Source organism: Gekko japonicus, unplaced genomic scaffold (assembly GCF_001447785.1).
Source record: "Gekko japonicus isolate JY-2015 unplaced genomic scaffold, Gekko_japonicus_V1.1 scaffold4, whole genome shotgun sequence".
In the NCBI taxonomy this organism is placed as follows: domain Eukaryota; kingdom Metazoa; phylum Chordata; class Lepidosauria; order Squamata; family Gekkonidae; genus Gekko; species Gekko japonicus.
Genome location: NW_015165234.1, coordinates 4,126,888 through 4,145,489, shown reverse-complemented (window position 1 = coordinate 4,145,489; position 18,602 = coordinate 4,126,888). Strand labels below are relative to the sequence as shown.

Genomic DNA, 18,602 nt, shown 5'->3' with positions numbered 1-18,602 from the left:
CTGATGAGCTGGTATTCCAAAACATCTAGTATTTGGAGGATTTTCTTCCACCAGTTAATATACCTCTGCATATGTATGTGGTGACATACTAGGTTGGATGAAGTCAGAACCATTGCAGTCTACAGAGATCTCTTGGGTTAAAAATGCAAAACTGTCTACAGAACTCTTTTGGGTTAAAAGTGCTTTCTCAATTGATCTTGTACTCCATCCTATTCCTTTTTTGCAGATGACAAAAAGACACACGGCCACGAAGCCCCAATGAACCACCTGACATGTTAACCACTGAATCGCAGGGCCTCTCCACTGTCAACCTGAGCTATCACCCTAATTTAAGAAATCAGGGTTCATTTCGATTAAAACCGTGGGAGTGTCAATAGAATCTGCTCCCAACAAATCTCTGGAGGGCTGCCCAAAGCAAGCGCACTGTCGATCTTCTCCCAGGCACTAAGTAAGCGCCTCGTGGTCAATGCTCCCTCTAAGCTGTGGAGTCTTGTGAGCAAAAATCCTACTTTCTGAGCTACTGACATTAAAGTTGTGAGCGAGCGATTTGGCTACTGCATCAATTAGTTTGCTCTGGAGCCATCCTTCCTGAGTGAGGACAAAAATGTGTGAGCCGGAGGCTAAAAAACTGTGAGCTAGCTCACACTAACTCAGCTTAGAGGGAACACCGCTCGTGGTCTCTTTTGGTGCGGGAAGAGGGAGGTTTCAGATAGGAACAGTGTCATTGTAGCAGTCTAGGAAGGGAGGAGCCGGGGGCGGAGCCAAGCTGCGGTGTTGGTACACAAAGAGAAGCGACTGCACGTTGCCGAGTGGAAGCCGCGCCTTTCCCTTCTCTCCCCCTCCTCCTCTGACGTCGCCGCATTCCACCCTCAAAAGCGGAGGCAGTGAAAGGCATTCTCTAGACCTGATCGCGACGTTCCACGAGAGTATCTTTTTGCTGCGCCTTGTGTTGATCTTATCAGAAAGCTAGCAAAGCATCAAAAGACACATACCTCGCCCGATTTTTGTCAGTTTAATTTAAGAAGAGAACTATAAATTATTATTTTATACCGGCTTAAAAAAATACTTTTTTGTCTACTGGGGCCTTTTAATTGCTAAATATTTAAAGGGATTTTTGTGGCTACTCTTTTTTTCTTCGAAGAAGCTATTTAATTACGATCTCATAAAAGATCCCGAAAGAAGCTCCCGAACATCCACACTGTAAGCTTCACTGGTTAAGGTAAAAAAAAAAAATATCGGAATGTTTCTATGGTTTGGGGAGTGGGTGGGAAGGGTTTTCAGAGGGAGGGGAGTGTTTAAATGTATAACTTAGTATTAAATGGCCTTTGTTATGTAACATTGTATTAAATGAATGGGGGGGGGGACCACCCGGCCAGCACTGCTGCATCCGGGTAGTGGTTAAAAAAAGACGCATATATCATAGATCGGAGCTGCTGGTGCAGTCTCGTCTTGTGACTGATTTGCATTTTTTGGCGTTTAATATTCGGAGATCTCATTTTTGGAGGGGGAGACAGCAAGGAGTGATAAGGGAACAGCAAAGGCTAAAGTAAAGAAAAGGGAATGTGTTAATCCTTCAACTAGGTTGCATCATATTCAGAAGGTGGCAGGGGTGGAGTTAGTCCGTTTTCGAGGCTTTCAGGCAGAATAGCTGTTAGGTTTGCTTATGTGTATGTATACATAATCGAAGTTTCCGTGTAAATGGATCTTCATTAAGCTAACTACTCCTTGCAGTTCAAAGGCTCAGATCAGGTTTGCTTATCTCTAAATAGGTCTGGATTAAGTATGGGGATGGGGAAATCAGGTGATGGTTTTTGTTTTGAAGGTCGAAATAAATTCTTAGGCGCACAATGTGCCTTTTGCGCACTCTGGCCTTTCCTACGCAGATCTTAACCCCCCTCCCTCCCGATGGCGTGAGCTCCAGTGTTGTAGTTGGAGATTATCTTTGTTCTACTGTCTTGTACTTTTCCTTCCTTCCCCCTCCCGCGTCTCCCGCCCTTCTCTGCTGGTACTTTTCCACTCGCCTGGCTGCCGATGAATCAGGCGCGGTGAACAGCAGCAATAGCGGCAGCAGCGGCGGCGGCTCACGTGACCCGGTTGGGGAGACCACTGCAGTATTGACGTTTCTTTTTTACCTTAGCAGACAAGGCAAGTCAAGTATCCAAGGACAAAAGATCAAGAAGCATCCGGGCTGCTGCCACAAACCGAAATAATTGCCTTGCCTACTTACTCTGGTGTCGAAGGAGGCATCCTGGATCCCGACATGACCAAAGCTGAGATGAGCAAGCTCAACACTTCCCCGGATGAAGACAGCAGCAGCTATAGCTCCAATGACTTCAACTACCCTTACCCAACCAAACCAGCTGCTTTAAAGAGGTTAGAGAGCTTCCTCTGAGGCATAATCCATCTCCCCTGCAGAGCAATGTGGGACCCCTCAATCATTTTTATCAGAAGTGTATTTCATCTATCTATCTATCTATCTATCTATCTATCTATCTATCTATCTATCTATCTCTATAGCCTGTTTTTAATGTTTACATTAATCATAAACATCAAAATCCAATTTTCAATTTTTTGTATTGCTACATAAATCCTACACACCTATTCAAAAATAATCATTAAAATTATTAGCATCTGCAACTGAAACAGTGAAAAATCAAAAATGGTGATCTTTTAAAAGTGGAGAACTGTTGATAATACTTACAGCTGCTTTCCCCCCCCTCCCTCTTCCTCCCATAGCCATTATGTAGACATGGATCCAGAAAACCAAAACTTTTTACTTGAAAACAATCCTGGAAAGAAGAAATATGAAACTGAATATGTAAGCATAAATTAGTTATTCCCCCTGCCAGCTACTTACATGTGACTACATGTAAGCATTTTTCAAATAGCTGATTCTGAGCTGATCTCCCCCCACCCCCTTTATTTTTACAGCATCCAGGTACTACTTCCTTTGGAATGTCAGTATTTAACCTCAGCAATGCTATTGTGGGTAGTGGCATCCTGGGGCTGTCTTACGCCATGGCAAACACGGGAATTGCTCTTTTTGTGTAAGTATTACTGATCTGTGAAAACCAGAGTATTATGTTCTGAGCATTAGTGCACATTAACACTGAAACCAATTGCTTATCTAAAGTAGCCTTGTTTGGGGAGAGAAAAATGTAATGAACAGTTAAAAGCAAACTCTTAGAGCATTTGAATGCAAACTGGTAAACCCACTGTGATGGATGGGATTAGAGCTGCAGTTCTGTACATCTTAAATTCTTACCGCACTCATGGGAGTTGTCGCCAGATCCCGTTCATGGTTAATCAGAAATGAGTGATTTTAAACATGTAAGACATAATCCAGCCAACAAAAAGGGAGGGTTTTAAAGTCATGCTTATAACTCTCTCATTAAAACAAGGGGTTCAAAACTGTTTGAATCTGATTCAGATCATGGCCACAGTAGTCTGCATTAACCTGTTTGTATGCAGACAGAGTAAGTTAAAACATGATTATATGTGCCACCTTCATACAGTCAAAACCCCAATTCACATATGTATTTTAAAATGCTATTACTTGGGGATCTTTCACCGTTCCAGTTTATGCATGGTACCATCTTCCATAAATTATCCTTTCCCAGTTTAACAGTGCAATTTTGGAGTTAGTCCAATCTCAATTCATGGATTTCAGTTGTTTTATGCTGGAGTAATTATGCATAGGATTGCACTGTAAATGAAGGAATGTTGTCCTAGGCTTATTTTTAAATTTCTCATTTATTCGCTTATGGCATAATGTTTGAATATGATATATATATCATGGAAGTGGTTTTTAAATATGCCTTTCTGTCTTCTCAGGTTCCTCAGTATGGGTCACTGATGGTCACTCTGAGATGTCCAAAATGCAGTATGCTGGTAATGTTACTGCTGCCCCAGAAACAAACTGAAGTGTGAAGCACATTTTATTGTATGGCATTTATTCATTTTTTGCTAATTTGTTTAAATATGGAAGTTTATATGCATATAAAATATAAACAAATCAAAGCAAAAATGTGCCATACAGTTTAAGAGAGAGAGAGAGAGAGAATTATTTGGCTTTATGTGCCAGTTCATGCTCCAGGAATGGTTTGCAGTGGTTACAACATCATCAGCATAATGCATGTTAGCAGTACTCTCAGGAGAGTGACTCCTAATCCAAAACCCATTTAAGAAAATTGAGGATTTCCCATTGATTACAATGTGCTTTGCATCAGGCTCTTAGAACTACATTTTCCAAAGTTCAGTCACTGTGCTTTCCCATGTAAATGCTGTGTGTGTCTGTAATACCTGGGACGGGAGCATCTACTTGACCAACATGAAACTTTTTTCCCCCCCAGTAAAGGTGTTTAGGATTAGGATGTTGACACTTGCCATGGCTAAATTTGCTCAATAGATAGGGTTGCCAAGTTGGGTGTTGCGCCGCAGCGGGGGACTCCCGGCTGGCGTCTGGAGCAGAAGTGACGTGATGACGCCGGGCACGCTGGGGGCGGGGCCACGACCATTCGAGGGAAAACCATAGCATTTTCCCTCGGATGAACGTGGCCCCGCCCCCTGCGTGCCCGGCGTGGTCGCGTCACTTCCAGGTGATGCGCACGTTGGGGTGGGGCTCCCCCTGGGGGAACGGCCTCTGGGGCGGGGGTTTCCCCGCCCCCCCGGGGGGGCTTGGCAAGCCTATCAATAGAGAACAATTTAGTAATCAGTGGCTGGGCATTCTGATGAATTAAATGGTGGGAGAACAGGTTCTTTATGGTAAATGCTCCTATGCCTCTGTAAAACAGTAATTTTATAGACCTCCACCTGTAGCTAGAAATTGGATCTGGGCTTCCATTTAAGGCACCAATTCATATATATTCAAGTTAGCTGTATGCCGGTCACAAAAAGAGAAGGAAGCATGTTAACCTTTTGAGTTGTTGTAAAATGTCTACTTTACCTTCTAAGATTAGATGGATGATGGAAGAGTACTGAAGAACATAAAATACTTATAGCAGTTTTATACAAATGAATCGCTATCAATGCAATCCTATGCAGATCTATTCCAGTCTAAGCCAATAGAAATAAATAGGTTTAGACTGTGGTAACTGTGAGGCATTACACTCTGTGTAAGCTCCATCCCTAACTGTGAGGCATTACACTCTGTGTAAGCTCCATCCCTAACAAATGACCGTTTTGTAAGAACTACTTTTCCTATTAACCAGGCCAACAATGAAATGGGGCAATGTGATTTGATCCACAAAATTAACATAATATTGTTGTACTGTACACCTCAGACTTAATAATGCTTTGAAATAAATACTCTTTCAGTAAGAACGGAGCCAGTTTAACAATTTAACATTGAAATCCTAAATATATTGAATGGAGTTCAACAAACATTTATGTATGTTTGAATTCCATTTAAATTAATGAGGTTTGAACACGTGTAGCTTTGTATTGAATTGCATTAGTATGATAGAAACCCTAATTAAAGTTCTAGGACTCATCAGCATTAAATGTATGTAAGGGAAAATTGAAAGTGCTTTTTAAAATCAATTTGATTTTTATGGATTTTGAATTGAGGTGCCAATATTTTCTAAATTATTCCTATAGAGTAACCTGCCATCTTACTCCAAAATATTATAATTTATATGCCAGCATTGAATCTTTGGAACTATAACCATGAACTATCTAAACTAATATCATAAGTTTTATTTAAATTAACCAGAAATAAAGAAGTAAAATGCAACTTCCCTTTTTGGACCTGTTAATGTTTCAGATGTGTAAACTGGTTTAAATCCAATACTGATGCCTAAATGTGTTTATTGATGGGACTGTATATAAACATATAAAGCTTAGAATGCTTCCTGACCTAAATTATAGTTCATCTATATTATTATTTTGTGTTTTATTGATGAGCATCATCCAGCCAGAATTTAAGACTTTGATTTCTGTGGAAAAGTTAATCATACAATTAAATCTGATAGAATCAGGCTGCGATCACACTCACTAAATAATCCACTTTCAGTCAACTTTCCAACTGGATTTTACTGTATGAACTGGCAAAATCCAGTTGGAAAGTGCATTGAAAGTGGATTATTTCGTGTGTGTGATTGAAGCCTCACAGTGTTAAACTTTGGCAGGGATGAGTCCTGAATGCTTGGTAGACTTGCTATATATCTACATTTATTGTATTTCAGTCAGAGTGATATTTGTTATTTTCTTTTTAGAATTCTTCTAGTCTTCGTATCAATATTCTCTTTGTATTCCGTTCACCTCCTCTTGAAGACTGCTAATGAAGGAGGTATGATAATACTGGTTTTTTGTAAATTAGAAACTTTATTTTCCCCTCCCTTTCTAGCTTACAAGGTTACAACTATTTTATTTTCTGTGGTTACAGGATCTCTGTTATATGAACAGTTAGGGATGAAGGCATTTGGCATGGCTGGGAAACTTGCAGCATCTGGATCAATTACAATGCAGAATATTGGAGGTGAGGACTTTCAAATGCCATGTCCTTTTAAATGATGTTATAAAAACAGTTTTCTCTGTTGTGATAAAACAGTTTTGTCACATAAAATGCTTCTGTTAATGACGAAATAGCATTAACGAAGTATATTTTGTGACTCTTCAATATATGTTATCAATTTGTAATGATCTACAATATTATTCACCTGCAGCTATGTCAAGCTACCTCTTCATAGTGAAATATGAGTTACCATTGGTCATCAAGGCATTTATGAACATCGACGAAAACACAGGGTAGGTCTTAGCAGAGAAACTGGCAGTAGAACCAGAAATGGGCATTGTAAATACTGTCTCTGGGGACCTCTGTTGAAATGTGTAAGTGTAACCTCTTACCTGAAGGAAGAGAACACTGGTAAGCTCCTGTTACACCAGCCAGCTTCTTGAGTACTTTATTTGTCCTGTGAGCTTGACTTTACCAGAGAATGGGCTAGGGAAAAATCTTTTGCTTTGACAAAATAATGAATCTGTATCAAACTGAATTGTGTGTCCATTTACCTAATATGGCTTTGTTTTGAAAGTTTTAATACACCTGTGTACTCTGAGGTTTGTTTGTTTGTCTGTAAGCCAGTGCATATAACATTTTTGTACATTACCTGTCTGCAAAATAGTACTGTAAAAACAATGGTGCAACCATGGATGCAACTCTTGCATTAAAGGGTGATATTTTTATTCACAACTGAGCTGGATCTGCCGGAATTCTGAGATCCTACAGTTGCATAACATGTTAGGATCAGGCAGTGGTTTGCATTGACTTCAGAGGAATTTCCACATAGTTCTAGCAATCTAGAGAAAGCAGTGAAACACCATGGAGTTCATTACTGTTTGAGGACGCAGTTCTAGGTTCACATAACTTTATCAAGATTGTGCTTAGTGAGTTTAGTCCATAAGTAGAAATTAGTAGTGTTTTTTATTGTTGTTAAATTAGTTCTAATTTCTTGGGAAATGTTCGTTCCATGTTTGGAGTGCATCACCCACATATGATAAGAACTTGGTAGGGCTTACAGAGTCTGGGATGCCTGCTCCTTCAGTACATTGTATGGATGCATACACAGGTATCACATGAGGCCTCGTTAAAGCAACTGAGAGGTCTGTGCCTACCTCCCTTTTGCCCATCCAACCCTCCCATCTCTGCAAGAATGTTCACTTGCATTGCTTGATTAAACCAAAACAGGAGGGCTTCATGGTCCCCTTTATGTGTTTGAGCAATGGAGCTGTGCTTCATGGAGGACAGTTTGTGTTTAAAGATTGCTTCCTTAAGGGCATATCTCCACTAGTTCCTATTAAACTTAAAACCGGTTGCAATCCTAAGAACAATTCCCTAGGAATAAGCCCTGTTCAGTACAAGGGACCTTACTTTTGAGTAGACAATCATGTTCCCAGTGCCTCTAGATTTAAAACATATAAATATATTCCCACTCTATAGCAGAAGAAACATTTTCCCACAGATCGACAAGGACAAAGATTACATTTGAATAATGTTGTAGGAGTGTGATATACTAAAAAAAAACATTTAGCACATCACATACCTTTGTGTGCATTTGTAATATTAATGGTTAGGTAAAACTATCATGCTTCAGTCCTAAACATACAGGACTGTCTGGATACATATGAGATTTGCAGTTATTAGCTGAAAAAGTTTAACACTGGAGTTGGTGGCAGATTCATCACAATGCAATTTGTTCATTTTCCGGCATCCGTCAATTATGTGAAAAGTGCATAGCTATAACTTCAGCAAAATGTGTTTCCACAACTTACACCACAGTCCTGTGTGTATTTGTGTGGAAATCAGTTGGCCTTACTTCTCATTAGACTGTATACAGAATGGCAGCTTTGACTGTGGCCTTAAAAATTAAAGATGGCATTCAAAGCCATGTCAGAGATCCCATTTCAGACAGCCTGGGTGGTTAGTGCAGCTTCTACAGTTGCTTCCATGCTGGTCCCAGTATGTATAAAGTGCAGTTGGCTAGCAGTCTTCCAAGGGCTGGATGCAGCTTGCACAGTTATTAACTATAATTTCAGAGGCACACAATCCTGGCTAGAAACCAAGTGGTATTAAATCCAATACAACTGCCTTTTGAGTAAATGTGTTTATGACTAAGGTGCCATGTCTTCCCAGGGTAGGTGCAGCACCCCCAAAATTATTTTGCTAGCCTGGAATACTAGTATCATTAACCTTGAGCTACTTTAACTGTAGATGTGATCACCATGCAATGCTTTGACTGTAACTTTTCTTTCTTTTCTTACAGACAGTGGTATCTGAACGGTGACTATTTGGTTCTGTTGGTATCCTTGGTGCTTATTCTTCCTTTGTCACTGTTGAAAAATTTAGGTAAGTTGGTATTAATTTTTACGTATGCCTTTTATGTAAGGTTGAGAGAGTGAGAGAGAGCGTACTAATTCTCTTTAGCTTCAACATGAGATGCCTTCAGTATAGAAGCCATTTCTGCTCCATTGGCTTCATATTTACTGAGGTAGATTTACAAGTAGCCCCAATTGGTATATACAAAGAATCTCCTTATAAGAATCTTTAATATTTTTTTAAAGTGTTGCACAGGCACATTGTGAAAGGACGGGAGGTTTGCACCACGCTCAGTCTAACTGACTTGGTTGTAGCAATACATAATTTATTGATTGACTGATTGATTTTATTGATTTTTATCCCACCCATATGGCCTTGGCTGGCTCAGGGCGGCTTACAACAGAATAAAAGTTCTCATAATACATAAAACATGATTCATTACACTAATACAGTTCCTGATAAATAATAATACAGCAATATAAAAACAGTGTTAAAATCAAATATAGTGTTAAAGTGTTAGCAAATTCAAATTTTTGCTTTAATTCTATTGGTCTGCTTCAGTTAGGGGAGCGTAGGATGGGCAGGAGTCATAGGGACCAGCGGCCAGGACCATAGCCAGGATTTTGTAATTCTGGGGGCCTTTAAATAAGTAGGGGGGCACTAACATTACAGAATAAAAAATAAAATAAAACTTTAAAAACTCATTTTTGCAGCATTTGCATTTTGCTTGCCTACGCAGGGAAGCAAGCTGCGCTTGGGGAAAGGGCGCGGTGGGGAGTCCTCCAGGTGACCCAGAGAGTTGGGTGGCCTGGGGGCTGCACAGAAGTTAGGGGGACTTGGCAGGAAGTCGGGGCCAGGCCCCAAAATGTCCCACATTAGCTACGGGCCTGCCAGCAGCTCAGGGCTGCCACCATGGTTGTCAGTTGTTGTTATTAATAGTGACACCAGTAGTTGTGGTGGTGGTGGCAGCTCCAAAAGCTTGGCGAAAGAGTTCCATTTTACAGGCCCTGAAGGGCCCTGGTCTCCTCTGGGAGCTCATTCCATCAGAGTGGAGCCGCCACCAAAAAGGCCCTGGCCCTGGTTGTTGCCAATCTGGACTCCTTAACAATCAGGAGGGCCAGTTGGTTCTGGGTCCCTGAATGCAGTGCTCTCTGGGGCATATATAGGGAAGGGCGGTCCCTCAGGTATGTCAGACCCTGGCCATAAAGGGCTTTAAAGGTAAGAACCAGCACCTTGAAGCGAATCCAGTATGCAATAGGCAGCCAGTGCAGCACCTTTAGCACAGGCTGGATGTGCTCCCGAATTGAGAGTCCCATCAACAGCCTGGCATTTTGTACCAGCTGCAGCTTCCGGATTTGCGACAAGGGCAGCCCCATGTAGAGGGTATTACAGTAATCCAATCTTGAGGTGACCATCGCATGGATCACTGTTGCCAAGTCGCCGCGTTTGAGGAAGGGAGCCAACTGCCTAATCAGCCGGAGATTGTAAAAGGCCAACTTGGCAGTGGCTGCTACCAGGTCTCCATTGTTAAAGAGGCATCCAGGAGCACCCCCAGGTTCCTAATCTCTGGCACTGGCACCAATGGCGCCCCATCGAAGGTCGGGAGTGGGATCCGTACCCCCGGACCGCCACAGCTCAGGCACAGGACCTCCATCTTCGTCGGATTCAATTTCATCAGGCTCAGCCTAAACCAACCAGCCACGGCCTGTAACGCCCGTTCTAAAACTTCTGGTTTGGAGTCAGATCGGCCGCCCAACAGCAGATAAAGCTGGGTGTCACATACTGATGACAACCCAGTCCATGCCTCCAGGGAATCTAGGCAAGAGGGCACATATAGATGTTAAAAAGCATCGGGGACAACACCGCCCCTTGTGGCGCTCCACATTCCAGTGGGTGCCTTCGGGACAGCTGATTTCCCAGTGCCACTCTTTGTCCCTGACCCTGGAGAAAGGAAACAAACCACACTGTAAGGCTAGTCCCTGGATTCCGGTGTCAGTACCAATTCCTTCCAATCCAATTGACTTAACCCACTCTGGTAGTTTTGCAGGCCAGACATTGGAAGGGTTATTACTCAAAAGAGCTGTACAGCTCAATCTGTTTTCCATTTCATTTGATTTCAGGATTTTTTGGCAATGAACAAACCTCTTTTAGACTTCCATCAGTTATGCAGGAAATAAGAAATGCTAACTTAACACATAACTTAAAACACTTTGTTATTACAGGTTATCTGGGTTATACAAGTGGATTTTCCTTGTTGTGCATGGTCTTCTTTCTGATTGTTGTAAGTATTAGGGTTTCTTGTTTGTATTTTTAAAATATTTGTGATATTGAGAAGGCAAAGGACTTCTAAAACAAATTATCCAGTGAAAGTAACATACTGCACTTGCTCATTCCTTGCTAGGTCATTTGCAAGAAATTTCAAATGGATATTTGTGGAGTGGATTACAATACGGTCAACCAAACTCTGAATGCCACCTTAGAACATCATTCAGCTCCTGTAGGTGTTCATGGAACATTACCCAATATAACTGATGACAAGTGCACACCAAAATACTTCATCTTCAATTCACAGGTAAGGTTAAGGATTAGCAAGAATCTGTATGTGCCAATTACAAATGTGATCATTTCTGTTTCAAAGCCTTGTTGAGTGTGGGGATTCTCATACTTTTACCCTGTAGGAGAAGGTTCAGTGCTTTTTAAGCTGCTCTTGTTAAATAGGAGCTGGCACAGTGTCATCCTAAGCAGAGTTATACTCTTCTGAAGCCATTGGAGTGCTTAGAATGGCACTGCTGGAGGGCTGAAAGCATTCTTTGAAAGCCAGTCAGCCCTGGTTGTTTTGGTTAATAGCCTGATTTAGCTTCTTTAAAGATAAACATGTTACGAAGGTATTAATGAATGCATTTTGTATGTTTTCCAGACTGTCTATGCTGTACCGATCCTAACCTTCTCCTTTGTCTGCCATCCTGCTATTCTTCCCATTTATGAAGAACTGAAAGAGTAAGAGTTCCACATATTTCACAGGGCATATTTTTCATAGAAAACAAGTGTGGAAGCATAAATTTCAGAAATAATAATGCTTTTATTTCCTTTCAAAAAGCCGAAGCCGTAGAAGAATGATGAAGGTGTCCAATGTTTCATTCTTTGCCATGTTCCTGATGTACCTTTTGGCTGCTCTCTTCGGTTACTTGACGTTTTATGGTAAATAGCCTGTTCCTGTATGTCTGTACTCTATCAGCATTTTTGGCACAGCCCAGCTAAAGGAAAACTTTTTATATATCATTTTGATTTCAGTGACATAAGTGTGAGGTTAACTGTCCCACTAGAATCATAGCATCATAGAGTTGGAAGGGACCTCCAGGGTTATCCAGCCCCCCTGCACAATGCAGGAAATTCACAAATACCTCCCCCACACACACACCTGCAGTAACTGCTGTTCCATGCACAGAAGATGACAAAAAACCTTCAGGATCCCTGACCAGTGGGTCTTTACAGAGTATAACGGTAAAGATTGTGATTCCAGGGAATTGCGTGACCCACAGCTTGAGATATACTACTGAAAAGAAGTGATTCTCATTGAGCTCTGCAGGGCTTACTTCTGTAGCAATGCAAGCATCAACAGAATTTTGCCCCTTGGTTATTATGTTGAACAAATGCACATAAAAATGGTATCTTACCTCATTTTCATGTGCGGTCCTGCCTGGTTTTCCTAGATAGAAGGGAGGAGAAGAGGAATATACCAGAGTTACCTAGTGAGAGAAGACTTCCAGCCTGCCGTTGTGCAGCCTCCACTACCTTTTAACTTATGAGATCAAGCATCTGTCTCTCTTTCCCTCTGAGTTGGTGCCAGAAGTATGTAGGGGAAAGATATGGGCGAACAGGTTGTAGTTTTCAATAGGCAAGTTACCATATCAGTAGGCTTGTTTCATGTCTGTTCTCAAGTACAAAGCAATGTAAAATTGTATTTACACTGACAGCCCAGTACGATGAACCTATTTTCACTGTGGGCTGGGAGGTGTACATTGCTTCACACTTTCAATTTTTAATATTTCATCAGCACAGGGTGAACAACATTGACAAAGTTAACATGCATACTATAAAAAGCACTTATACCAAAGGCGCTTATCAATATGATTCAGAATAAAAAATTTTTGTCTACTCCAGATATTGCTAAACAAAATGCAAATTCATTTTCCAAGATTTATGAAGCCCCATTGCAGTTTGCTCACACAATTCCATTTGGGAACTGTCATTCATTTAAGTAATTGCACAGGGATTTCACCATTGTGTTCTGGACTGCTAATGTTAATTACTAATCTGTCAAAATGCAATCTCCTTTGTAGGAAATGTTGAGCCAGAGTTACTTCATACATATTCGAATGTGCTGGGAGCTGATGTTATTCTCCTCATTGTCCGTTTGGCTGTTCTGATGGCAGTCACTCTTACAGTGCCCGTAGTGATTTTTCCGGTAAGTGACTTTACTTGGGAGGAGGCGGACAGAGCCATTAATCAATAACAGTTACTAGGAAATCAAGTTAATTTAGTGCTCATCTGCTGATTTCCTGTTTCATTTCGCTTTAAAAAAATGCAATTGTTTATCTTTGTGTAAATCAGAACTGAACTACCCTCATCAAACTGAACTATCATGAGATTCCTTTTGCTGTTAATTCCTCTTCAAACTGGAGTTAATTTGTGCTGATATCTTGCACATGGAGTGTCTGTGTGCCAGGTCCTGTATTTGTTTAAACAGAAGGAATACATTTGCATATGCAAAGAGTGAACACGTGTACCTGTTGCTCCAGTGAAATTAATAAGGCATATGTCTCATCTCCTTAGAATATGGGGCAGGGGCTAGGGCTCCATGGAAGATCCCAGATTAAATCCCTGGAATCTCCAGTTAAAAGATCTAGCAGTAGGTAATGTGAAAGACCTCCGCCGGAGACCGTGGAGAGCCACTGCCAGTCTGAGTAGACAATACTGACCTTAACAAACCAGTGATCTGATTCAGTATAACTCAGATTCCTGTGCATTCAACCAAATAAAGCTGACTGTACTATATAACCTCCACAGATCTGTTGTTGTTTTTTTTGCTCTTTTCATTGTTGTATAGAAATAAATTCCTCCTGCGCACACACATGCCATTCGATTTTCTTTCAGCAATCTTATGTGTTATTTTATTAGAAATGTTTTTTTAAAAAAATGGCTTGGAAATGTCTCTTTATGAATATGTCATGTCTAAATAAACCTCCTTGTGTTTCCCAGATCCGCAGCTCCATCACACAGTTGTTGTGCGCAGGGAAGGACTTCAGTTGGGTGCGACACAGCATTATCACAGTAGCTCTCTTGGTGTTCACCAACATTCTCGTAATCTTCGTTCCCACCATTCGAGATATATTTGGGTTCATTGGTGAGAGTTCTTTTGCTACTATTGTACCTTGTCAATGTTTTACAAAATACCTGATTAATAGAATAAGGAAGTGAACATTTTGATAAACTTCCATTTTTAAAACAGGTGCATCTGCTGCTGCCATGTTGATCTTTATCCTGCCATCTGCTTTCTACATTAAGCTTGTGAAGAAGGAACCTATGAAATCAGTACAGAAGATTGGGGTAAGTGTAGAGGAATGCTCACAATCCACACATTAATTGACCATCAAGGCCATTGCTTTCTAGAAGCAGGGTTCTCTCTTTCTGATCATCTCTTTTGTAACCTCATTTTCCTCTCTTCTCTCAAGAGATTCTGCTGCCTGTGACCATCTGGGCAGCTGTTTTTCTGCTTTGATTCCCACTATTAATTTGCTCCATAAGTAATGGGGTATCTGAAATTGCAGCTTGCAATCATAGAGCTTCTAGTATTAAATTACACTACTATTTTGAACTACAACCAGGTACATTTGGGGAATATGCATGATCACAATGACTTAATGCATTGTGCTCAACATATTTTTTTTTAAAAAAAAAATGAGAGAGGTTTGACTTCCTGCAATCCCTCCGGTGCTTCTGCAAATCCACAGGCTGTGTTTGCTTTCCTTGTAGTGGCCTCTCTCCAGCATTTTGGACAGCTCAAGCTTCGCTCTTCTGTTGGTCTGTCCAATTAGCTTTACTGCAGGCATCCTTTGTGATCAGCTGTTTGCCATTCATTTGTATTGTTGTCAATCTGTTTTGCATGGAACTGTATTAAATATCACACTGTCTTGGAAATAAGTTCCATGCAAAGGAATGAATTGAAAACAGGTGCACTTAAAATCTCAGCCTGATCCTTAACATATTAAATGGAAGTAATCACTGTTAAAAATCAATGAGATTTATGTCTATGTATTTAGTAAGAGGGTGCCAGTTGCTTTAATATCAGGTACTCTGGGTTGTTAAGGGGGAACCAAAAACACATGAAAACTACCGTATTTTTCGGACCATAAGACGCACCTGACCTTAAGACGCACCTAGTTTTTAAAGGAGGAAAACAGGGGAAAAAATATTCTGAGCCTTCGGTCCATAAGACGCACTCACTTTTCCTCCCACTTTTTTTGGAAGAAAAAGTGAGTCTTATGGTCCAAAAAATACGGTATTTTAGGATTCAACGGCTGGTCTGAGCTTTAAAGACAGACATGTATCTATGGCTTCAATACACAGGAACTATTTACTCATGGACACACAAAGCCAGAGTTTTCTTTTATAATTGCACTTAATGCAAGACGGGACGGGGTTCCCCCCCCCCCCCCCCGGATTGATGTCTTGAACTGTAGTATAGAATATACCAATAAAACCCCAGCTTTCTGAGCAATTCTATTACATATGCTAAAATAGTTTATTTGTATGAGAGTTTACGTGTTTCCGGTGAAATAATTCTTCAGTGTTTTGTATTCTGTCTTTGTAGGCTCTTCTTTTTCTGCTCAGTGGCATATTTGTGATGACTGGAAGTATGACCTTGATCATTCTGGACTGGATCCATAATGCTGCTTCCGATGGCCATTAACTGTCCACTTCAGACTCCAGTATTCATTCCCCCATCTACTAAGAGAGAGAACTTCTTACCCATGTTTGCAGTTCTGCTTCCTTTGAAATGCAGATTCTTTGATGCTGGTTCGTCTGAGTGTAGGATAGGTGGACTTTTTCCTGAAAAAAAGAAACTATTCTGCACAGTGGGAGTGGATACTGACATCAAACCACCTGAATCTTTGGCTGCGGGAAGTGACTATTTATTCCATTCCAGAGAATGGACAGCTGTCTCTGTAAAAATTTATCAAGCCAGATATTTGGCTTCTGTCATTGTTACAATTTTTTTATTATTTACTTGAATGTGCCTAATGGAAACAAGTGATATAAGAAATCAGTTAGTTTACAGCAGAGAAGGGGGTAAGCTAACCAGTGAAAGAGAAAAGAAAGCATAATTATTTTTGTACCAAAAAATTTATGGACCTCAAAAGCACTATTTTGACTTTAAGAAAATGTTTTGTAAGTTGATAATCCAAATAAGGGTAGAAAGAAACCTATAAACTGTCTAATCGGTGTTCTAAATTCAACAAGTCTGGCCTTTCGATAGAGGCATAACTTTTAAAAGTATATTTTTGGCCATGAGAAATTATTTTTTAAATTTATTATACTATAGGTCACTTAATTTGGAAAACTCAAAATTGTGACTGAGTTCTATATGTAACTCAAATTATTCTAAAACTAAAACCAAACAAAGACCCCATGTTAATATAGCTAATTCAACCAACATAAACTACCATACTGTCTTGAAAGGAGATGTTTATTCAAATTACCATGTTCTAAAAGACTTCATACCACCAGAATGGGTTATGTAGTAAACAATCTATATGTAGCAAATACAGCATCCAGTCAAAGGAATGCCAGAACCAAGCAAGTCCCTTGAAATTCATGTGTGCTGCGGAAGAGCAGTATTTGGCAGATCACAACATAGATTAATAGAACAGCAATATCTTCGCATCTTTCTTCTTGAGGTACTCAATAGTGCAATTATCATTCCGTTGCAGGTACCTTCCAAATCTTTGTCATTAATTGCCATAGGAAGTCTCCATCCCTGTTGATGGGGAATTCTCCTTACTGACAGCACACAATCTAGTGACAAAGATACACATTTTGGCTTTGTATTTTCTTTCAGTTTATTATTTGAAACAAGTAAATGTGAGGTCCTGTTATCGTTTACTAGTGGTACAGTATTCACAAACTGTACAGTATTTTTTTTCAGCATCAAGTTTTCATGGATTTTAAATTATTTTATTCTGTGTTCCTCTGAACATGTAATATATAATCTATATATTACACCAGGCTTTGGTGTAGCCAGCAGACGTTCTCTTCATAAGGCAACTGGGATTTCTAATGCAATTGATAGTGTACAGTAATCTTTTTTTAAAAAAAGATCGTGTCAGACTAGATGGTCATCTCATGTTTATTTGTTTCTGAAATAGATGTATGCTGTTGAGCCTTAACTAGTTAGCTAAAGATGCAGCTGGTGTACAGTGGGTATTAAAAACAGGATCTTTCTCTCCGTGTGGATAGATTTGTCTAGGAGATAACAGAATACTGCTTTCCCCTGTCCATCCTCCACTCAGTGTGCCTGTCCATTATAGTTCATGGGAGATCTGCTGACTCCTCTTGTATCCCTGTCCTGCCCTTGCCCCTCTGATTGGTCGAAGAATGGCAAAGGCAAGGGCAGAGTGGATGGAGACATGCACAGACCTCCCAGTCACCAAACTGTACAGCATTGTGCAGCCTGAATGAAAGTCTAATGTTTTTGTACTGAGTAGAGGGCAAACAGGACTCAGTTATGTCACAATGAGATTTCTCTGTGCATAGGCATTGCACACACGTGGGAAACGCTCATGTCTTAAAATATTTTATTGCGACAGCATGTATGTTGCAACATTTCAGTCCCAGGATGAAGAGATACGGTACTTAGTTAAGAGCACATTTGACACTGCTTGTTATACACAGATGCTACTGTAAGAATCAAGACAGGCAAGAGTTTAGATGTGTAGTGCTTTGTGGACTCCTTTCACCTATGTTCATCTGGCATAATAGTTAAGACATTTAATCTGCAGTAGTTGTTGGGTTAGAGGGATCAAACAATGGCATGTGCATCTTTTTAAGCATAGGCCCATCTCTAATATCTAGGTTTTAAAATTTAATAATGCAGATGTTTTGTTTGTATTTCTGCATGGCAACTGCTAGCCCCTAAAGTTGCTATCCTGATTCCACTGAGATCAGTAGCAATAGAAACCTGCCTTACTGAAAAGTGACTGTAATTCCCCCCCCCTTACCTATTATGAGTAGCTTGTAGTTTGACTCAAAGCCGTTATTTTTGGCAGGGCACTCTGGACTGTAATTGACTCCCAGCAGGTCCTGACCAATGTTCCCTCTAAGCTGTGGAGACTTGTGAGCAAAAATTCTGTTTTGTGAGCTACTGGCATTAAAGTTGTGAGTGAGCGATTTGGCTACTGCATAAATTAGTTTGCTCTGGAGCCATCCTTCCTCAGCTAAGACAAAAATATGTGAGCCGGAGGCTAAAAAAATGTGAGCTAACTCACACTAACTCAGCTTAGAGGGAACATTGCATCTTTCTTCTCAGAATATCCATGTCTGTATATGGAAGAACTGAAAACTATTTTGCTTTAAATACCCAAGAGATCATCACATAGGCTTGCCAAGTCCCCCCGGGGGGCGGGGAAAACCCCACCCCAGAGGCCCGTTCCCCACCGCCGGCTGATCGGGCCCCGGGGGGAGCCCCACCCCAACGTGCGCATCACCCAGAAGTGACGCAACCACGCCAGGC

At 40.7% G+C, this 18,602-nt stretch overlaps 1 protein-coding gene across 1 annotated transcript; it reads left to right on the top strand.

Moving 5' to 3' along the window:
- Nucleotides 1-833: 833 nt before the first annotated feature.
- On the top strand, nucleotides 834-18,233 carry SLC38A2 (solute carrier family 38 member 2). The gene is made up of 16 exons (XM_015409803.1): nucleotides 834-1,219; nucleotides 2,138-2,373; nucleotides 2,737-2,818; nucleotides 2,932-3,047; nucleotides 6,216-6,289; nucleotides 6,386-6,478; nucleotides 6,666-6,747; nucleotides 8,760-8,842; nucleotides 11,035-11,093; nucleotides 11,214-11,384; nucleotides 11,730-11,809; nucleotides 11,910-12,010; nucleotides 13,153-13,277; nucleotides 14,072-14,216; nucleotides 14,322-14,419; nucleotides 15,684-18,233. Exons 2-16 carry the CDS (start codon nucleotides 2,261-2,263, stop codon nucleotides 15,780-15,782), a joined length of 1,521 nt encoding a protein of 506 aa, XP_015265289.1. The 5' UTR covers nucleotides 834-1,219; nucleotides 2,138-2,260; the 3' UTR covers nucleotides 15,783-18,233.
- Nucleotides 18,234-18,602: the final 369 nt, after the last annotated feature.